Source organism: Callorhinchus milii, unplaced genomic scaffold (assembly GCF_018977255.1).
Source record: "Callorhinchus milii isolate IMCB2004 unplaced genomic scaffold, IMCB_Cmil_1.0 Scaffold3, whole genome shotgun sequence".
NCBI classification, from domain to species: Eukaryota; Metazoa; Chordata; class Chondrichthyes; order Chimaeriformes; family Callorhinchidae; genus Callorhinchus; species Callorhinchus milii.
Window position 1 is genome coordinate 58103263 of NW_024704744.1, and position 22606 is coordinate 58125868.

Below are 22606 nucleotides of genomic sequence, written 5' to 3' on the forward strand. Positions count from 1 at the left end.
GGGAGTGCCCCTGGGGTGAGGGAGAGTGTGCCCCTGGAGTGGGTGGCGGAGTGTGCCCCTGGAGTGGGTGGGAGTGAGGGGAGTGTGCCCCTGGGGTTGGGGGGGGAGTGTGCCCCTGGAGTGGGTGGGGGGAGGGGAGTGTGCCCCTGGGGTGGTGGGGAGTGTGCCCCTGGGTGGGTGGGGAGTGTGCCCCTGGGGTGGGTGGGGGAGTGTGCCCCTGGGGTGGGGGAGAGTGTGCCCCTGGGGTGGGGGAGAGTGTGCCCCTGGGGTGGGGAGAGTGTGCCCCTGGGGTGGGGGAGAGTGTGCCTGGGTGGGGGAGAGTGTGCCCTGGGGTGGGTGGGGGAGGGGAGTTTACCCCTGAAGTGGGTGGGAGGGAGGGGAGTGTGCCTCTGGAGTGGGTGGGGGAGGGGAGTGTGCCCCTGGAGTGGGTGGGAGGGAGGGGAGTGTGTCCCTGGAGTGGGTGAGGGAGGGGAGTGCGCCCCTGGAGTAGGTGGGGAGGGGAGTTTGCCCCTGAAGTGGGTGGGGAGGGGAGTGCGCCCTGGAGTAGGTGGGGGAGGGGAGTGTGCCCCTGGAGTGGGTGGGGGAGGGGAGTGTGTCCCTGGAGTGGGTGGGGGAGGGGAGTGCGCCCCTGGGGTAGGTGGGGGAGGGGAGTGTGCCCCTGAAGTGGGTGGGGGAGGGGAGTGCGCCCCTGGGGTAGGTGGGGGAGGGGAGTGTGCCACTAAAGTGGGTGGGGAGGGGAGTGTGCCCCTGGAGTGGGTGGGGGAGTGTGCCCCTGGAGTGGGCGGGGGAGTGCGCCCCTGGAGTGGGCGGGGGAGTGCGCCCCTGGAGTGGGCGGGGGAGTGCGCCCTGGGGTAGGTGGGGGTTGGGGGGGGGGAGTGTCCCTGGGGTGGGTGGGGGGGGGGGTTGAGTATGCCCCTGGGGTGGGTGGAGGGGGGAGGGGAGTGTTCCCCTGGGGTGGGTGGGGGCGGGAGGGGAGTGTGCCCCTGGGGTGGGTGGAGGTGGGAGGGGAGTGTGCCCCTAGGGTGGGTGCGGTGGGGGTATGGCCCTTGGGTTGCCTCTTTGCATCATTTGGAGCTTACAGATCACATGATATTCTCAAATCACTTCATGCTACTTGCACCACAGCCCTCAAATCACATCACAGCCAATAACAGCAAACCTGTGACATCCTTTAAAAAAGTAATAATCTTCAAAAGATTGAACGAACAAGAGACTAATATCTCAAAGTGCTTCACAGGACATACTGTAAAGTGGGTGACTGTGTTTTGTGGTTAAAACTTGTGCTTGTCTTTTTTTGGTCAGCTGGGTGTCGAAACATGTGGAAAGCCATCCCATCTACGCATGGAGTTCCAGAGACAGATTGTTGGAATGTAATGCGCACTCTCTCCCTGGAGGGTTGCATCCTGTTTACCTAATTCCGTAAAGTATTAGGTGCAGGTTGGCAGGAGCCAAAGCTTGGGGACCCCAGAGTGTGTGTTGGGATAACTGCTGGAGTCCAACCAACTAAAACCCCATAGCTTGCCAATGATAGCACTGTCTGGCAAACTTTCCTGCTGCTTGTCCAGCTAGGATCACCCTATCAGTTAGGACTTCGACAAAGCATTAACAGGAGCTGAATGGGAGGATTCCCTGCCCCCAGTGACTGGTCTGCCCTTCCAAGTCCTGCCAATGAGCCAGACTGGCTGTGCTGTCATCAGCAGTACCTTGGAAAATTGTGGACCCACGTGGCTCAGAAACTTGATCATTGAGACCACCACAGAGGGTTGACTGAACTCTGACATTCAGTTGCCAAATACGTCACCTTGGAGCCAGTTCAGTTCCATGGAGACCCTCCCCCCAAAGAAGGTTCTCTAGCATCTGAGCAAAGGGAAAATTAAAATACAAGAATGCCAAACAATGCTGACCCATTCCTCATTCAATAACTCTTCATCATAATAACTAGAAGATTATATTTAACCAAAAACGTTACCTCCTAATGAAGTGTCAGCTCTGCCAACTGTGAGAACATGTTACGTCTTTAATTTATGAAAGGAAATGGAGGTGCTTTGTGCTCCCGGATGTACTTTCAAGCACCCATTGTCTGCATTAGTTATGACCTTTATGGAGAGAAGAACAGTTTACGTAAGGAGTTCTGTGGAATTAAGAGTGCATTATGCCGTGGAATCATACTGGTTAATTCTTTCCTGTGCTGAGTCGATGGGAGGACCAATGCAATTTACAAAGGAACACTGTAAGAGTTAAAGATTCAGAACCTTTTCACTGGCAACGTATCAGATCCCTTTGGGTTGCTGGAGCATTTCCTTTTCCACCATGAATGAATAGGAGCTGGGCTTCACAGGACTGCACGCTTCCTTCCACTCCATACATAACTGTTAAAGTGTTAAGGTTTATCATCCAGTCAGTACACGCAGAGGTTCTGCTGCCCTGCAATGGTTCCAAGGAATGACATCATCAGATTTAGTGGAGTATAACATTTCCTGTTGCTGAGAGGATTGGTCTGACCCCCACCATCAAGATTCAGGAAATTCCCTTAAATAGCTCTTTGCAAATTTCTTCTTTACCATGTAACAAAGCAAGATTATTATACCCTCTCTTAGCAATTGGAAAGACGTATGTTTGTTTGCTGGTTGAGAGAGGTGTTGGGTTCTTTGAGTTAATAATCCTTGCACTTCGAATAGCTCCTTTCACTTTAGAAAGATGTTTCAAAGCGCTTCACAGGATTTATTGTAAAGTGAAGTAACTGTGTATTTTCTATGCGAAAATGGCAACCTTCCACAGTAGTTCTACCACTCTTGATAACTTAATAGAGAAAAGCCCTTTAACTTTGAATAGGTTTTCTGAGTTAGGAAAACATAACGTTAACTCTTAAGTGTTATAATTTTCACCCACAAAATATACAGTCAATTCACTTTACAGTATATTCTGTGAAGCGCTATATCAAATACAAGAATTATTATTATTATATGATATAAACAGCAGGCTTACTGAGTGGGGCATCATAACTGAGCCCATTCCCTGTTCTTGCCTCATGTCTGCAGTGATTGCTGGCTCGAATCAGAAGCAGAAACCTGTCTGATTTTCCGCTGAGTTGTTCAGAGATGCTACTGCTAATTGGAGCACCCCAAACAGATTCTGAGATTTGTTAGCCCAGCACATGGATTTAAATCTGCAATCTTCTGTTCTTTGTGACATGATAGCAAACATACACACACACTTTCCGGCAGGGGTCTCTGATCGTCAAAAAAATGGCTTGAATTCTAGCATTTAACCCCTGGGATCCCTAAAGTGTATATTTTAATCAAAATATTTAATTAATGATGTAACAAGCACTTAGCGCACTGCACAGAACTCAGAAAAGAGTAGGATAACTTTGGGACTTTAAACATTTTTAAAAAAAATTCCTCTTCATACAGTATTCTTCCCTCCCCTCTTCTCCTGTAAAAAAATCACTCAGTTTTCCTTGGATTTGCAGGTACCTTGGGCCATCGGTCATTCTTCGTGCTCTGACAATGAATGCTGACACACTATTCAATCACTGGTGCATCATCAATTGAACTGGATACTGGTACATGTCACACAGCACATAGAGTTTCTGCATAGCGATCAAATAACAGTAATCTTGGTTTATTTTCCTCGTCTTCAACTGAGAGCCAGCAAGACATATTGTAGCGCCTCAGCTGTTGTTCCATCAGAGATCAATTAACTCAGAATAGGATTCAAACCTTCGACTTTCTGGTCTATATATCTTAGTTCTCATTGGGTGCTCTGTCTCGATCTTATTCAATGTGGATCAAATGTACATTGCGAAGAGTTCTGTGGATAATCCACTCGTGCCAGTTACTGCAACAATCTACTTTAACCCCTATAAAATGTGGTATAAAATTAGTATCTGAGAAGTCTCGAAGATGTCTTGGGATAGGAACAGCTACTCCAATGAGGGAGAAAAAAAGAGGTACTTTGCTGTCCTTTAGGATTTTTTTTTACAACAGGTCACGTTTTCTGGCACCCAGAAAATCTATTAAAGATTTTTAACCTTAAAACTGGTTCCTTGTCGTATTTCCATTAGTGAGTCTGAGGCATGCCCTGGTAAATAGCACCTCAGTTACTGTACATGGAGAAAAAACACATGCCAATAAAAATGAGCTGGAAAGAAACTAAAGCAATTGTTGCACAATACATATGCAAAATGCTGGTGCTACAAACTTATTCTACAGAAGGCCCACATGACAAAAGTCATCACCCTTCTAATTTGATGATCATAATCCATCAATGTTTCATTTTCAGACAGAAACCCATCAATCACTATTAAATGATTTGTCCAGACATAGACTGTATTTGTCCCTTATGCCCGGCAGGGTGAAATCTTGGGCAAGTTTCCTTACTCCACATGCCTGATAATAATCCCTCAAGAAAAAAAATAATAAATTGGTCATTTCAATCCACGACTATTTGTGGGACACTGCTGTGTGCACTTGGCTGCCGCATTTCCTCCACAGTCAATTCACTTTACAGTCTATTCTCTTGCCCGACTCCACTGGCTCGCTATCCTTCAGAGAATCCAGTTCAAGATCCTGGTCCTCACATATAAGCCCTCCATGGCCTCGCCCCACCCTACCTCTGCGATCTCCTAACCCCTTACCAACCCGCCCGCTCAGCCGGCTCTGGCCTGCTCCACGTCCCCCGACCCACCCGCCCCACCATTGGCAGGAGAGCCTTCAGCCACTCTGTCCCCAACCTCTGGAATTCCATCCCCCAATCACTCCCCCTCGCCCCCTCCTTAGCCTCTTTCAAGTCCCGCCCCAAGACCCTCCTCTTCGACCATGCCATCGGCCACCCCTCTTCCCCTCCCTTACCTCCCCAACCCCAGCTCGGGTCTGAAATGCTGTACTCTGTCCAGCGCTGTGGGACGTCCTCCTGATGTCAAAAGCGCTATATCAAATGCAAGGATTATTATTATGCCATCATTTGGTGAAATTTCAAAGTAAACACTGGTACAGTATGCTGTGCGTAAGCTAGCGAGTCACAACACCACCCCTGCCCATCAAGGAAATTCTGGACAATACAAGAATTTAACCCCAAACTTCAAATCCAAGATTGATTTCCTTCCCTGATAAATACTTTTTAAACCAAAATCAAACAGAAAGCCTTCAGAAGGTTGGTGTTCAGTGCCGCCACCTGGTGTATAACATGATAATTAACATTGGTGAGAAGTATCATGTTGTTCGTTGCAATTTTTATCCTACTGTGTGTTGCTGTTGTTGGGATGGGGGTTACTGCTGATCATGGGAGAAAGGGAAATCCCAAAGCTCCGAATTAAAAGCGTATTATTAAAAGTGTATTAAATTATTAGCAGTACGATATAATGTTTTTCTGTTAAGGGAGGAGGAATTCTTTTAAACTGTTTCCTCCTTCAATTTTGGACCTTTACCCCTTCCCACCTGAAGCTACTGACTCACACTTCATTGAAGGACAACAGCTCTGAGACTGCAGCACACCCCCAGCACATTGAAGTGTCAGCCAAGTCGATGTGAGTTGAACGTTCTAACGTGGGGCTTGAACTTACAACTTTCTGACAGGCGAGAATGCTACCAACTGAGCTAGGCTGGCATCTTCTCTATTTTGACCTGTAATGCACAATAATTTTCGAAGTGTCAGCATCTTGTACCAAAGAACCAGCCTTGGAACAGACGCTTTAAATGTATCCAACATACTGTGAAAGCTCTGTATCCTGTCATTCCACAGCAGGACAATGGCTCTCATTAGAAGTGCAGGAAACACTATTTAACAATTACTATCGGGTTTATTGTGTCATACAGATTTTCCTTCACCTTTGAACTGTGAGTAAATCCATCCAGCACATATTCTAGTTTGTAGGAAGCATATGCCTGTTTTTGAAGACATCAGCACACGTCCCTGAACAATGAACAATGTATTTGACCCAGGACAAACCTCAGCAGCGGCCATGCATCAAATAAACCATGACAGCAAGACCTTGTTCAAACAATCTTGCTCTATGTTAACTGATGATAAGATCAATTTTAATGCTGCCACTTTGTTGGAATTATTCTCCGAAGAACATGGTTCATATCCCTTGCTGGTAATATTTTGCTGAATGAAAGGCAAAATGCCATTGAACATTGATCAGTTATCTATTAACTGATACAGTACATTAGATTGAAAGGTACAAGGGGCAACCATCCAAATTGTTCATTGGAATCAGTATCTGGAGGGTTGTGTTGGACACCGGCTTGTGCTTGGATGTTCAGCTTTAGGACTGCGCTAAGAAGAGGCAAAGTGCATTGTGCTATTCTTATCTCTCTTCAGTGATAGAAAAGTCTCAATGTTAAATATTAACTTAAATATTAGTGTATGAGATGTGTGTCCAAACATTTCAACTTCATGGTTCCAAGCTCCTGGGCTCGCAGCGGAAGGATTTGCGAAGTCCAGGTTTGAGGAGTGAATGATTTTAAAAAAGTGAAGTGGTTGCAGGGAGTCTACGCTGATTTGTTGCTCAAAAGTCAGGAGTTAGAGCCAGCTTCACGGCGATCACGCTTACATAAATACCTAGACTTAGCAGTTGGGGTTAAATAAACCTGACATTGGATTTAAATCTCGAGAATATCAAGTTGGCTGGCATGTGGCCGTCCTGTAAAGATCCTTCCATTGAAGACAGATTGAGTGGCCATAGTTGTGACACCACCCTTTCAAACCCTCTCACTATGGTTGCCACCTGTGGAGATTGAGGTAAACTGGTGCCATGAAGCTGCCCTTAAATGCCGTACCATCCTCCATAACAACAGTGTTTGTTAGGGATAGGTTAGGCTGGCTGCAAATCTTCAGCTGTGATAATCATGCTATATAAATGTAAATTTGTATTGTATGTGGCACTCAACAGCTCAGATTTTATTTTATCACCATTTCTTTTTGAATTTGTTAATCTGGATATCAGTCCCGTTGGAATCCTGTAGTGTAGTAGTCGGTGTGCTCGCCTCACAAGGACCTGGAGTTGATTCCTGTGTGGAGCGAAACCTTAGGCAAGTTTCCTTATTCCATTTGCCTCTGTTTATCGAGCAGTAAGTAGGAACCCGGTTGTTAGTCGATTGTTGGATTGCTTTCCGGAGGTAATAATCATTCAAAAAAAAATTGGTCACTCAATTTGTCTGTGGGACACTATTGTGGGCAATTGGCTGCCGCGTTTCCCCAGTCAGTCAATACACACTTTACGATATACACTGTGAAGCGCTTTGAGACATCTCAATGATGCAAGGATCATCAATGCAAGGATTATTATTTATTATTATAAGATGTCCTCCCAATGTGATAGACATTATATCAGTTGCAAGGATTTTTTAAAAAAATTCTCATCCGTGGCTCGGCAAGTTAGTTAACGAATGTAAATCTTTATGTGTAGGTTGCACCCATGGAGCTTTCATTCTGGTTTGGATATCCTTAAGCATGGTGATGGGTTTCCACATTTGTCAAGACACCTGGTCAACCCAAAACATAATGTCCTATTACCTTGGCTTGTAATTCCCAACTCCCTCTGCCAAACATTCTGTACAAATTTCTGGGTCAGGTAATCTTGGAGAAGGGAGGATATAAGTTGCATGCTTGCTAGTTTGACTTTTTTTTCCCTGTGCAGTTAATTTAGTAAATAATTTCCAGCATATGTTGGAGTTTGGTTTATTGCAGAGTTGCGGGTGTGGTTTCTGTCATTTGTTCCCCTTATATTGCCACGAGAGGGCGCAGCAGTTTCTGACAATTGGAAAGAGAACTGGCATTTCTGATAGCTGGTACTCACCATTAATTACATTTGCAGAAATAATTTGATGAAATAATGCTAAGGTGAGCATAAATAAAAAATAATCAGATGTTATTTAATCAAACGCTTTTTCAGATGCTGTCAAACTAAGCTTATTTTTTAACCATGCGAATATGAAAACAAATTAGTTGTCTATTCTATCTGTTTTATCAACCACATAATACGGTGCTAAAAACAAAGCAGCGTCGATCAATGCCAATTAAAAGTACAATTCATATTTTATGATAACATGGGATTTATTTTTGGAAGGAATTTTGTCGGCTGTTAACATCATGACATCTAGTGAAGGGTGTGTAGCTGTGAAGGATATATGGCATTTTATGTATTGACAAACGTAGGACAACACCGTAAACACAGGTCACCACCAAAGATGAAGACAGTAGAAAAGAAGACAAAAAAGGTTTATGGTTAGGTGGGGCTAAGGTTGGATTATCAATGCTTGTGTATGTGAGGGAGAAGGGAACTCTAATGGAAGTAAGGACAGTCATGAGTCCTCACAGTGCTGAGATGCCGAGAAAGACTGAATTAACATAGGAGATACTGTGATGATTTCAATTCAGTGAGAGTACATGAATAGGAGGAAATAATGTGAAGGAGAATGATTTTGGAGCTTTGGAGTATCAAGAATCACGTTCAGAACAGCAATAACAAAAGTAGTTTTTAAAAAATAATATAATAATCCTTATATTTGCTATGGCACCTTATCACAGTGTTGAAATGTCTCAAAGTGCTTCACAAGATTTACTGTGGAGTGTAGGGAACTGTAAGGTGTGTATTTTGTAGACAAGCGCAACAGCCAATCTGCGCACAGCTATATCCGACAAACAACCATCAAGTGAAAAAACAATTTTATTTGGGAAATTGCTGGCCAGGACACCGGGAAAAACTCTGTTTGAATAGTGCCATGGGATCTTTAACGGCCACCTGAACAGGCAGAGGGAATCTTGGTTTAATATCTTAATGCACTCACCAGTACTGTATTGGAGTGGAGGCCTAGACTATGAGCTCAAATTCCCAATGTGGGGCTCAGACCCACAACCCCACAGCCTTGTGATTCAGAGTCGAGAGTGAACCCTTTAGCAGGCCAGAATGAGAAAGTTAACCTTTGGAGAAAAGTCAGGGGCCAGAGGTGTGAAGTGTGATACTAGCAAGTGCCCAAACTATTCTTGTATCCTGCTTAAGAGTATGACTTGGAAACCTTCGACTCATAGACGGTTCTATTAAAGTGTTGGATTGATTTAAGATTTAAATAGGAGTTGAAAGTTGCACAAATAAAGGTAATGTTTGGTATGAAAGTAGAAGCCAAGCCTTTTAGAGCCAACTATAGCAATGGGGGAAATGTGAGAACTCCATTTGAGATCAGAAGAAATAATAAGGCGTACAATGTTGAGAGAAAAACAATTAAGACACCTTGTGGTGACTCAGTGAGCAGCTGAGCCATATGTACCCTAAAGAGAGCTCCCTTGTTCGATCCCTTGTTTGTGCTAAATTTGTTGATTCATCTTAGGCTCAACTGTACTCGATCAGTACATTTGACTACAACACCTGGGTTCGGGAGCAGCAAAATTGCAAAAAAGTTCCCATTCCTGGTAAAGATGTCAGCCTGGCTCAGGTGGTAACACTCTCATCTCTGAGTCAGAAGATTGTGGGTTCAATTCCCACATCAGGGCTTTAGGTTCACAGGCTAGGCTGACACTCCAATATAGGGCTAGGGATGTGCTGCATTGTCAGAGCTGCTGTCCTTTGGCTGAGACGTTAACCCAGAGGCACCATCTGACAACAAAGCTCCCATGACACTAGTCAAAAAGAGAGGGGAGTTTCTCCCGGTGGCCCGGACAACAGTTCCCCAGATAAAATTATCATTCACTTCATTGTTATTTGTTCGACATTGCTACGCACAAATTGGCTGTCATGTTTATGTGCTACACAGCCACTACACTTTACAGTATATACAGTAAAGCAGTTTAAAACATCTTGACAACACAATAAGGCACTCTATCAATTATTGTAATTATCTAGTTAATACGTTCCAGACAAGCATTGGATTGGATTGGATTCAGCTACGACAATCCTTTGCCCCTGGTGGAACAATCTGCTGATGCTCATTCTCAAGGCCTCCCAGATAAATCCTCAAAGTTAAGTTTTTTGCCTCAATTTTTGCTAAGGAAGAGACAGGTAATTTACTTGATCAAGGGTGTTGTAGAGATAAGTTGAGATACTATTCACATCACTACTAGCATGGTTGCCGAACAGCTGTGCAAACTTAAGGTAAATAAACCTCAGGGGTTGGATAAATTGCATCCGAGGATCCTAAAGGAACTAAGAGAGGAAGTTGCTGGAACTTTGGCACAAATCTTTCAAAAATCACTAAATACTGGAGGGGTGCCTGGAGGAAAGCAGATGTTATTTCTATTTTTAAAAATGTAGCAAAAGTGACCCAGGAAACTACAGAGCAGTGAGTTTGACATCCATTGTGGGTAAAGTTATGGAGACCCTTATTAAAGATAAGATCATGGAGCATCTGTACAGAAATAAAATTATGAAATATAGCTAATATGGGTTTTTGAAGGTGAGATCCTGCCAATCTAATTTACTGTTTTCTTTGACGGTGTGTCAGATGAGCTTGATAAGGGTAAGGCAGTGAATGTTATATATCTGGATTTTAGTAAGGCCTTTGATACAGTTCCTCTGGAAAAGCTTGTACTGAAAATAAAGAAAGTGGGAATCAATGGAAGTATTTTACAATGTTGAGTCCTGTAGCTTAGTGGTTAGAGCATTCGCCTCGCAAGCGAGAGGATGTGGGTTCGATTCCCAGGCAGGGCAAAATGTTGGGCAAGTTTCCTTACCCCACACACTTCTGTTCACCTAGCAGTAAGTAGGAACCTGGTTGTTAGTTGATTGTCGGATCGCTTTTCTGGGGGTAACAATCCCTTAACAAAAAATTTGATCACTCGATCCATGACTGTTGGTGGGACACCATTGTGTGCAATTGGCTACCATGTTTTGCCCACAAAATATACAGTCAGTTCACTTTACAGTATATTCTGTATATTTAATATAGTGTCTTATCACATCTTCGAGAAGCTTTAAGGTGTCTCGAAGATGTGATAAGACACTTTATCAAACTCAAGGTTTATTATTATTAATGGATACGTAAGTGGCTGACTGATAGAATCCAGAAAGTGATGGTACAGGGAATGTCATCAGGCTGGAAGAATGTTACTAGTGGAGTTGCACAGGGGTCTGTTTTCGGACCTCTTTTGTTTCATATCTTCATAAATGATCTGGAGCTAGGGGTCACAAGCACATTTGGCTAAGTTTACAGACGATACAAAGCTAATGAAGATGGTAGACTGCAAAGCTGAACAGGATAGGTTAAAGGAGGATTGAACTTGGGAATTAAGCAGAACAATGGCAGATGAAATTCAATGTAGAGAAATGCAAAGTGCTTCACATGGGGACAAAAATCTAGGAAGAGACTATTATTTAATGGAAAGAAAATAATAGGTATGGAAAATGAAAAAGACTGGGGGTCTTGATTGACAATAAATTGAAGCCATCACAACAATGCTCGGTGGCAATGAGTAAACCAAATCAAATATTGGGATGTATTAAAAGGTTAATATTGAGCCAAAATAGCGGGGTAATCCTGTCAATTTATAAATAATAATATAATGCTGCATTTTGCCCACAAATATACAGTCAATTCACTTTATAGTATATTCTGTGAAGCGCTTTGAGGCATCTAGAAAAAGTGAAAAGCACTATATCAAATGCAACGATTATTATTTATCTCCAGGGAGAGAAAGGTGAAGGATAAAGTGCAGAGTAATTGTAGTAGTTATCGTTTAGTCTTGCAGGAGATAAGATGATACTGTGCCTTTTAGGAATTGAAGGATAAAAGATTTTCATTCCCCCATTGAAAGGTATGGAGGAAACTCAGGTCAGTGAATTAGCTCTCTCTGAGGCAAAATAAGAACCACCAGCAAAAAGCTCCACATTGTGAAAAATTACAAGGTTCAGTTATTGGCTTGTGTCTGTGCAGCCATGTTTTATGTTTTATAAAAACTACACATAGAATTCACAGTTATTTTCATGGTCCTTTGTGTTGCTTACTAAGTGGGATGCTGACTTATAATAATAATTTATACTTATAATAATCCTTGCATTTCATGTAACATCTTTCACGTCTGGAAGACATCTCAAAGCACTTCACAGGAATTACTGTGAAGTGGAGTGACTGTGTATCTTGTAAGCCAACATGGCAGCCAATTTTTGCACACTTTACTCTTTCCAGTAGTGATTGTATTGCTGCTCAGGCTGAGGCCAGCAAGCTTGACCTAGACCAAAGATGTAACTTCAAATCCTTGTATTTCTTATGGGCTCAGACCTGAATTGAGCAATTGTGGTACCAACTATTTCATCAGGAAGCTAAACTTGGAAGGTTTGGGCTGAGGATGCTCGATATGAGTGACTCAAGATAACAAAGTGTTTCTGTTCAAAGAAAAGGTTGATATTTTCTTGACCCCACCTTTCCACTAAGTATGAAGAGGCCTAACTTCCTGCTGGTCGTATAGCAGAACTGACATCAGCTTTTGAAACATCTGTGGCCTTAACTGCTTGTGGTGACAGTACAACAGCTACATGGACAAGGAAAGAGGCAAATGTAAAAACCGTGAATATTGTAGGTATTGAGTTCAACTTGGCTTGTAGTTCATAGTTAGAGAAATTTGTCATACATGCTCAGTTTGTAAAATACTAAGGATTTCTGGAGCACACTTTAAAATGAAATATTTACCATTTTGAAGTTCATATACTAGGTTAAAAACAACTACTCTGGAGCTCTAAGGTATAGAACAACTCATCGCCCCCAGCTCTGGACTGTTTCAAATATCCATATACTCCCACTGACACTTGATCACTCCCAGAAGGCAAAACAAAAACTAGTCATGCTTCATAGAGAATGCAATGTACATTACTCCTGCCAATGTTTTCTTTTTGAGAATTTAGAGTATCCTCAATCTCCTCAGGGAATGGAATGAATAACAGAACCAACAAATAGACAGACAACATAAGGATTCCTTTTTCCTGTGAGATTGTGGTTGAGGCTCAATAGGGGTTACTGCAACATTAGCTTGTATGTTTTCTTGTTGCTTTCAACACTTATATAGGAACATTGTGATCAAAGATGGGAAGATGGTATAGCCACATCAAAATGGAAAGTTTGAATTGAGTTAAATGGACCTTTGGTATTATTCTATTTTCTCCCCTTCCCATCAGCTTCAGTATGCAAGAACGAAAGGTTAAAAGGCAATATGTTTGGCAAATCTCTTTTTTTGATTGTTTACAAAATGCACAACATAATATAAATCATGTTGAAACTCATTCTTGGGCCACGTTGGTTTAGTGTCATGGTGTCAAGGTGCTTCACAATATCCCCCTTATTAGACAGCAAAAGTGCTTGGGAGAAACTTACCTGAAACATTTTCATGAGCTAACATTCGTTCCCTCCCCCTCCCTCTTTGAAAGGCACTGGCATGTGCTGGGGGGAGTCTGTGGGAGACAGTTCTGTAAGTCCCAGACTCCATCCAGACATCAATGTCAGCAACTAATGAGTGCCTGGAGATATCTGTTTGATTTTTTCCCATCCTATATAACTGTGCAACTAACCAGTATTCTGACTTGGGCAACTCTGGATCAGCATTCAAGCCAGTGCAAAGCACATCCTCTTGTACTGTTCTCTTAAACTATCTTATTTAAGCTCCTCTGCATGTGCTTCTTTCTGCAACTCCTTACCTCATGTCATGGAAGTCAATTATAGCACTCCTAGGTGCTGGTGTGCACATCCCAGAACAGAATGGCATCATTGTACTAATATGGAGAACTGTTGTGTATACTGTACACTTATACATGTGTTTTTTTCAGCTTCTGCAAGTTTGCACTACTCTTTCAGCCTTTGCCATATTGAATGAAGACAAAGTCAACAGTTGCTTGTGTTAAGCCTGCGTTGGAACTATGTCAAATCAATCAGCATAGCCATTTTCACATGAAATTGTACTCATGAATGAACTCCTGATAGCAACAGTTGGATTTTGTATGTACACACACACACATAATATATGTTTTGAACAAGATGATATCAGAGTACTGGGGAAATGAGATATATATATTCAAATTCATACATATGTATGTTATTAGCCAACTCCAATTTTCTCCCATAACTCTCCTCTTACGCCTGCTGGGTTACAGTTCCATGGAAACGTCCCACCCATGAGTACATTACACAAGTGCTCATTCTTTATGCGTGAGGCCAAACAATGGGGTCTAATTTGTAGTGTTTCTTAACAGAATTTTTACTAGGTTATTGAATTTCTACACTATTGAATGTGCTGACAATATTCAAACGTTTTAGAAATTTGATAATTACACATTTATTATGAAGACATGTGTTAAGAAGTATCACAAATTACCACAAAGCTGCCAACTCTTACCTTTGAATGCTTCACTCCTAGTCCTCTAACCATTCTAAGCCTGTATGTCTACTCCATTGCTGAATTACCCTCTGAGAGCTTGGTTTCCACTTTGTTTTCTACAGACCAAACAAAGGCATTTAAGATGAACAGGTTTGGCAAACAATGGGTCATATATTCAAAACACAGACTAAAAATTACGGGCAGTGCAGGATGCATTTTTTTTAGCAGCAACCCTCCAGCCCAGGAAGTAACAAGAAACCACCAAGGTTTTACAAAGGAACCAGACTATTTCCTGTCAATTAAAAATAATCAAGATTATTAGATTTAGAGATGGATACATCAAAGGAATCTTGTGGGAAATTGGACTGTAAACTAGATGCAAAATGGGGGCATTTAAAATTTAATTGGACATGCAAATACAGAGGAAGGGCGTGACAGGGAACGGAGAAAGAACAGGGAATTGGGATTACGGTGGATGGCTTCTTGAGGAGCAAACATTGACATGGAAAAATGGGTCAAATGGCCTCCTGCTGTATCATTCCGTTTCTATGGAATTATGACAATATGATATAAATTGTTACAATATCTACTGTTGGAATTATTATGTAAGCTTATCATTCAGTGTCCGCTTGGCTCAGTTACTGGAATTCCCGCCTTTGGGTAAATGGGTTCAAAATCAACATCAGGGTTTTGAGTTCAAATTTCGGGGAAGGCTGATGCTCCAGTCCACTTTTGGGGAGCACTGGATTGTCTGAGGCGATGTCCTTCATTTGAAAGGTTAAGCCAAAACTCTGTCGGCCTTTTTAGGCAGATATTAAAGAACCCTTTACATGAATCCATAGTTGTAGGACATTATTTTGTGCAAAGTTGGCTACCACATTTGCCTGCCTACACACAGCCACTACACTTTAAAGCAATCACCTGTGAAGTGCTTTAATCCTTTGATATGCTTGATAAAACATTGCTGACATTATATCAAGCTTATATCAAATGATTATTGCTATTTATCTTGAAAATAGGACTCATGCCTGGAACTTCTTTCAGATAGACGTTCTAATGATCGACTGCTGTCTCAAACTATTACTGTTGTAAATCATGCTTTGCTGACAATTCCCCCCAAAATGATTATCAGATATTCTTTAATTTTATAAAGGTCCTTATACTATGTGCAAACATCTTAGAATCAAATCTGACCATGGGTTGAGAAATAATGATGGGAACACATGTAGAATTTGAGAGACTTGCTTTGACATTTACCTCGAGTGGGAAATCTTGGTGGGAGAGAGGAGCTACCAGAGAGGAAGGGGATAATATAAACTCAGTTTCAAGCTGGTGAGAATTTTGTCTGTCCGGACACCAGTTATTCTAGAGTTGATGGTAGAGGCAGAATGGTAGAGTTGGGTGTTATCCATGCACTTATGGAACTGAATCCCATGCTTGTGGATAATGTTACCAAGAGGGAGCATATAGATGAGGAAATTGAGAGGACCAAGGATACAGCCCTGAGGAACTATACAAGTGACTATGAGGAGGCCTGAGGATAACCTATTACAGCTAATAGAGGCCATAAGAAGCTTAATCAGGAAAGTGCAGAGCCATAGAGTTGTTCAGGGAGGAGAGATGATGGGAAAGGATAGAATGGTCAACGGTGTTGAAAGCAGCAAAGAGTTTGTGGGGGTTAAAGAGGCCCTGGTTGCACATTGGTAACCTTAACCAAGGCTGTCTTGGTGCTACGAAAGAGGAAGGAATAAAGCTGAGAGGCAACATTACATTCCAGCACCTTGGAGAAGAAGGGAAGGTAGTAGATGGAGTGAAAACTGAAGAGTTTGGATGTATTAGGTGAGTTTTTTTTCCCCAAAGGGGTGATAACAATGGTTTTGAAGGCAGGGCACTGTGCTCTAGGAAATAGGAGAGGTTGATGACACTGGCAAGTAGGGGTGGGAGTGGGGTTTGGGTGGGGGGGGGGGCAAGAAACAGCATGAAGTCATTTAGGAATGGGTCAAGGGAGCAGTGGGTTTCATGCGGGAGATGAGGGAGAAAAGAGGAGAAGGGGAGAAGAGGAGACGGGTTGAAAGGTGAGGGATGTGGCAAGGAGGAAAAGGAAGTGGAGACAGTTGAGCCAACTTTGAAAACTAGAAAATCCAAAACCTCCTTCCATTTGGCTTTGAGAGTGAGAATAGAGGCAGCGTGGGAGGGTGGATGGAAGAGATGGTTCATGGTGAAGAGGAGTCTGGAGTTACTTTTGCTGTATTTACAAAAGGTTACACAGGATGTACAACACGGAAGCTGGCCGCTCGGGCCAACTAGGATGAGCCTGGGGTAGGAGGATTCGGTCATGAAAAGCGAGAGGCTTTGGTGTAGTCCAAACAGATCTGGCAGCGAGGCCTGATTTGAGCCACATGCCCAGTGATGCCCGGGGTTTGGATTTTAAACAGAGTTCAAAGACAAAGTGGTCATTTTGTACAAAATAAATGTGGACCACCCATTATTACAACAATACCATCTACATGGGTTTACGTGACGCTCTAACCCTCCTGTGGGTAACCTGCACAACACAGTCACTACGCGTTACAGCAAACCCCGTGCGGTGTCTCGAGACGTCCTACGTTCGTGAAACTCACTATTATCAAATGCGAGGATCATTATTATTATTCGAGTAAAGTAACGTCTCGGAGGACCGTACGGTGGCGGGGACAGATGCCCGAGCAGAGGAGATGGGTGGGTGGGTGGGTGGGTGGGTGGGGGGGGGGGGGGGGGGGGGGAGGGAGAGTGGGGGGTGGGGGGGGCAGTGTTTTACATTGCACTTGTGCTGGTGGGGTCTGGTTGAACTTGGCTCAGGGAGGACTTGCGGTGGGGCAGCCGCCCCCGCCTGTCAGTCAGGCTGTGCTGGGGACCGTGATTGGTCAGAGCGGGCGAGGGGGCGGCTGTCGGGTGCAGTTGAGTGGAGAGGCGGTGGAGAGAGGAGCAGAGCAGAGCCTGGACAGAGCAGCACTGACTCCTCACTCCCTCCCTCCCTCTCTCTCTCTCCCTCTCTCTCTCTCTCCAGGGCTGTCTGTGTGCACCGGGTGAACGATGTTGGTGCGGAGGAGAAGGTGCACGTTGCAGTTCGAGCTGCTGCTGCTGCTGTTGCTGCTGTTGCAGGCGGTCACTGTGCGCTCTGTGTCCCGCAGTGAGTTATTCCCTCACGGAGAGGGCGTGGGGGACAGTCTGGTGGAGCCGGGAGACGATGCCACCTCCCAGCCTGTCAGGCTGAACCAGCACTTGCATTTCTTTGATAGAGCAGTGAGCAGCCTGTATGTGAGTATGCACTCTGTAACCCCTTGGGTCTCATTGAGGAGTAACTATGCTCCCCCCCCCCCCCCCCCATCACTCTCTCCAGCTGAGCAGGAGGGAAATGAAATGAGCCTCAGTGATGCTGTGGGTGGCTGGAGACCTGTTGAGCTGTGGGAAGGGCTGGTGGTGGTGGGGAGGGGGGTGGGGGGTGAAGCTGGAGGAGGGAGAAAGGCACTGACTGGACCCTAAAAGGCTTTGGGTCCCCCCACTGACACACCTGGTTTTGTTTGTTATGCAGTCCGGTGGGGGCTGCAAAACTAACAAAGAATCAGGAGAATTTCACAGGAATGTGGTGCTGCCACCAGAGACTTCAGTGTTAGGGTTAATACTGAGGATTTAAGATAAGATCACTGCAGTTATGCAGTCTTACTTAGAGGCGATCTCTTTCTTTCTCCCTCACACCCACCCTTTTTCCAACTCTGATTTGTCTGAAGTTAAGGTCAACAAACCATCTTCAAACCGCTTTAAATAGGATAGTTCGCGTGAAGTTTTCTTTTCAGAAATTGTTGCACAATTTAGACTATCTTTGCAGTACCTATTATAATACTGGGTTCCTGAATACAGTAGGTGTGCTGTTTAGTTCTGTAAACCAATGCTTCATTTTGCCATTTCATTGGTCTTTGGCCAGGTTTGAATGTGTGTGTGTTGGGGGGGTGGGGGTGGGGGGCTCTTGTGCATTATTAAAATACACCCACCAATCTACCAGTTAGGAAAATCGTGAATGTTTTTCCTGCTGGAAAATGTCTCCGCTATTGAGGGCGAGGATTAACTGCAAATTTTTGAGAGGTGGGGAAAGAAATCAGCTTTATCTATTTGATCAAGTTTTCAAAATGTTTGCTATTAATCTTTTGGCAGCACCTAATCCAGTGTTTAGAATTTTATAAAACATTGCTTTGTTTTTTTTCCAAACACATTTTTCATATTGTTTACCTTTGACTCTAGGTCGGCACAAATGGAATCCTCACTCTCGATAAGCCTCCGCGGGAGGTCGATTATGTAGATTTGTTTCCACCAAGGTTTGGTGCCATTGCTCCATTTCTGGCAGATCTGGACACTTCGGATGCACTGGGTAAGATCTTCTACAGGCAAGACTCCACTCCGTACACCCTCCAGCGCATTGCACTAATGGTAAACCAAGGCTTTCATCAGTTGAGCTTCATTCCAGAGAACGCTTTTATTGCCACTTGGGAAGACGTGCGTGCTTATAAGGATTTGCAACAAGGGGACCAACCACAAAGCAAGGTAATTGGACCAGAACCCACATTTGGATTAAGATTTGCCATGTTATTGGTTGAAGAGGACATTCTTAGATTTGGAGGATTCATTCTCAAAAACAAGTTTAAGATGTATATCCAGAGTGCTCACTTTTGTGGATATTTCTTAAATTCACTCTTAATTTGGAAATTGATTATTTCAAAAACTCAAAGAACTGGCATCCAAACTGAAAGTGAATTTAAGAATTTTATTGAATTTGGCACAATTTTAAATTTTAAGGCAAAATGGTCTTGCAGGCTAGGGATGGGTGGAATTCAATGCCTTAAAAGCAGCAGATTGGCCAAAACTGGATGCAGTATTGGATACAGTACACTAACTAGACTAACCAAAGTGCTGTGAAAATCTAAACATTATATCCTTGCTCTTATATTCAATGTCCCAATATGTAATGCCTGGTGACTACCTAGTGAAGTCTTATAGAATTTGCACGTTTCTGGACTTTAGGTAAGAAAAGGACCATGTTTATCTTCTGTGCAAGCCTCTTCTCCCTGCCCCCCACCCAACCCACCCTCATCCCACTGTCCATCAGCCAACTCGCCAGTACTCACTGCTTCAGCTCAGACATGAAAAATGCCCACCTGGCTGAGGTGTGTAGGGCTGCTGATTGATGATGTTCTTGTAGCTGCACTTTTTGGGGGGGAAAAAGTCATTTTTGTTTGTTTTTTAAAAAAAAAGTTTTTAAGTGATGATAGATATAAACAGAATTCCTAATGAAAGCTTTAATGCGTGGATTGATCAAGGCAAGAAGGATTAAAAAATTGACCAAGTAAAAGTAATAGTAAGTGGGGGGGTAAGAGTTAATGTCTTTGTCTTTGAGGTCAGCTTCACTGCAGCTCTTGAGCTAGTTTTCTTTGCAATCTTTGCTGCTTCTCTTTGAGGTTACAATCAGTGCTGCACAGAGCATTGGGGTTGAAAACAGATTGCTGTAAAGTTTCTGTTTCTTCCCAATGTCCCCTGGCCCCCTGAATTACTTGCATTGGGAAGCATGTACAGTCTCGCAATCTTTCTCAAAAGAAAAAAAAATAGGTATAAAGCATATGTGTTTTATATTCATGAGTTTGGATATATGGGAAACTAAAATGCTTAGTTCCTACATGAAATTAGTCCTTAATGAGGCAGTGTGCTTGCCTTTCTACCGTCAACTGCACTTACGCCTGGAACCAAGAAGAGTCAAGTCTCAATGTGATTCTTTCTCCCCACCCGCCCACCCCAGTTGCCTGATCAGCTACAGACCAATTGTTTCAGATTAATGTTCTCTCTGTGTATGTTTCCAGGCTCTCTGGCCTCCTAAGCTAAGACTATTTATTTGCTGTAACTTCAGTTACTGTTTTAACAATCCTAATTGTTTTATTTGCCATCAGAGAAACACTTTCCAAGCAGTACTAGCTTCAGATGAATCCAGTTCCTACGCTATCTTTCTGTATCCTGAGGATGGCTTGCAGTTTTATGGCACCCATGCCAAAGCTGCAAATAACATTGACTTAGAACTGCCTGCCAGAGTTGGCTTCAGCAGAGGAGAGAGCAGCTTTGTGCTGTTTACACTCGAAGGACCTTCTTACGCAGTTACATCCAGCAGCGAGCAGTCTGTTAAGAACCTTTATCAGTAAGAAACCTATATTTTTTTGACTAACTTAAAATTCTCTTGTCTGTACTTTTTTTCTTGGTTTTCTCTCTTTCTCTTCTACCCCACCCACTCTCACCCCCCCCCCCCCCCCCACCAACTGTTCCTCTCAAAGACACTGTCGTGAGCTGGAGTGCGGTTCCATGAATTCCAGCTTTATTCTGAGACCTTGTCCAAGTAGCTGTATTCTGATTGAGTGCAGACAGTGAGTATTAGCAGACCCACTGTACAGGGAAGGTTGATCCAACAGGGATCATTGAATAGAATGTAGAATCCAATTTTGGTATTTTAGCCCTCTCCAGCTCAGGGAATGTTGAGACCGATTGTAGTGCCCTGACTGCTGCCCAGGTAGCGATCAGCCTCTTGCCCAATTCATTTGGTCAGGCAGCTGCATGGTTCAACAAACAGCCCAGGCTTCAGTGCTAGACTTTTTTAAAAACTGTTTCTATCTCCCAAAGTAAGGTACTCTATTCGGTCAGAGATGACTGTGAAAGTGTGCTGGTATAACCACTCAATTTGCTATCCTAGCTTACTCAATAAATCTGTTGGAGAGTGAGGGGCTCAATGTAGAACTCAGTCATATAAGTCAGGAAGATCCCAGGTTCGATTATTGGTTTTGCAGGTTGAGGCACAGTGGACCAGGCTTGAAGGGCCACTCCAGTTCCTACATAGATGACAGTAAGGTACATCAGTTGGCTGAATACCCCTGGGCTGAAGAGGGGAATACTCTTGACCACCATCTCGGGCTCGCTTGTTGGAAAGTTTACGAGTGTAGAAAGAATTATTAGACAGATCTGTGCTTCAATAGCTTGCCAGAGTCTGCTCTGAATTCTTGCATGATAAATGGTTGCTCAGGTGAGGTAATACTGTAAGGTGGCCGGTACCAGTGATATTGTACTCCAGATTGTGTATTATCAAGGAAGAATGGGCAGAGGACAACCAAACATTGGAAACATTGGTTCAGATCTATGCTGGACAGGAACTACTTGATTTGGATGCCTTTTACTTTGGTGCCACTTCCATTCAGTAAAGTACAATTAAATCTTTTCTGATATATTTTCAAGACTTCGCGCGTTGCTGTGTTTTAATTTTTTTTAATAGGGTGAGGGTGCTGATCATTTGTATTCTAACATGTGGCACATTCTCTCGAATGGAACCTTGGCTCAAGGGTTTCACACTAGTAAGTTGGTTATTTTATTCTGTTGTTGAAAATCTATGCAGCTGTGAAGCACAAAACATCACTGTTCTTCACAGCTGTCCATCTTGTAATTCAGACAAGATGGGAGCAATTGAAGGGAGAGAGAAGTTTTTCCAAAATATTCCTGTTATACCAAATATGTGTTTGTAATATTGCAAGGCTATGAGGTGGCTGGTAGCTTTGCATTGTATTGCCAGCCTGGCACAGGCCAGGTGTCCTTCTTCGTTGTCCCTTTAGAAATATCAATGATGAAACATACTTTTAAACTAAGGAGTGAAATCAAAATGTCTTCATTATTTTCCTTTTTTTCTCTTTATGGGGGGAATTGCCTTGCCAGAGCTGCAGTTTGATAGCCCAGGTGAGTTTGAGCTTGTGTGTGTGAGACCACAGATATCAAGCCATATTCTGAACTGGTTAACTCCTGTGTTCGCAGGATGGTCTTTCAGCTTTGGAGAAAACTGAGAAGCTGTGGCCTTTAACACTTATTCACTCTGCAAACCCAAGGCATGGTGTTCAACATGCATGGTGTTAAATATGCATGGTAGTTTGTGCAATGACCCAGCTGTCTATGTTCTGATTCCTGCAGTAACATATCTTGGTTATGATCTGATTACATTAAGGTATTTGGAAAGTTCACATTAGCCTGTAAATAACAGATGTTTTCCTAGTTCTGGGCTTCCTGATTATGATTTTGTTTTGAAGATGGGTTGTAAATCCTTGTAATCATTCAACAGTAATTATTTTAAACAATGTGTCTTGAGTGCCAACCTGAAAGATGACTTGGCTTCTAATGCACTGTTTTCTGATTAATTTGTACTGACTGTCTCTATAGTTAGCATAAACACACATTAGTGTAGAGTTAGCAATGCATTCTGACTTAAAAG

General features: G+C 43.2%; 1 protein-coding gene across 1 annotated transcript in view; it reads left to right on the plus strand.

The window, feature by feature from the left end:
- Positions 1–17304: 17304 nt before the first annotated feature.
- nid1a (nidogen 1a) overlaps positions 17305–22606 on the plus strand; it is a 48884-nt gene continuing 43582 nt past the window's right edge. The window contains exons 1-3 of the mRNA XM_007893846.2: positions 17305–17592; positions 18571–18870; positions 20265–20506. Coding sequence (XP_007892037.1) covers positions 17368–17592; positions 18571–18870; positions 20265–20506 — 767 coding nt within the window. The 5' untranslated portion in view covers positions 17305–17367. The remainder of the gene's footprint in view (positions 17593–18570; positions 18871–20264; positions 20507–22606) is intronic.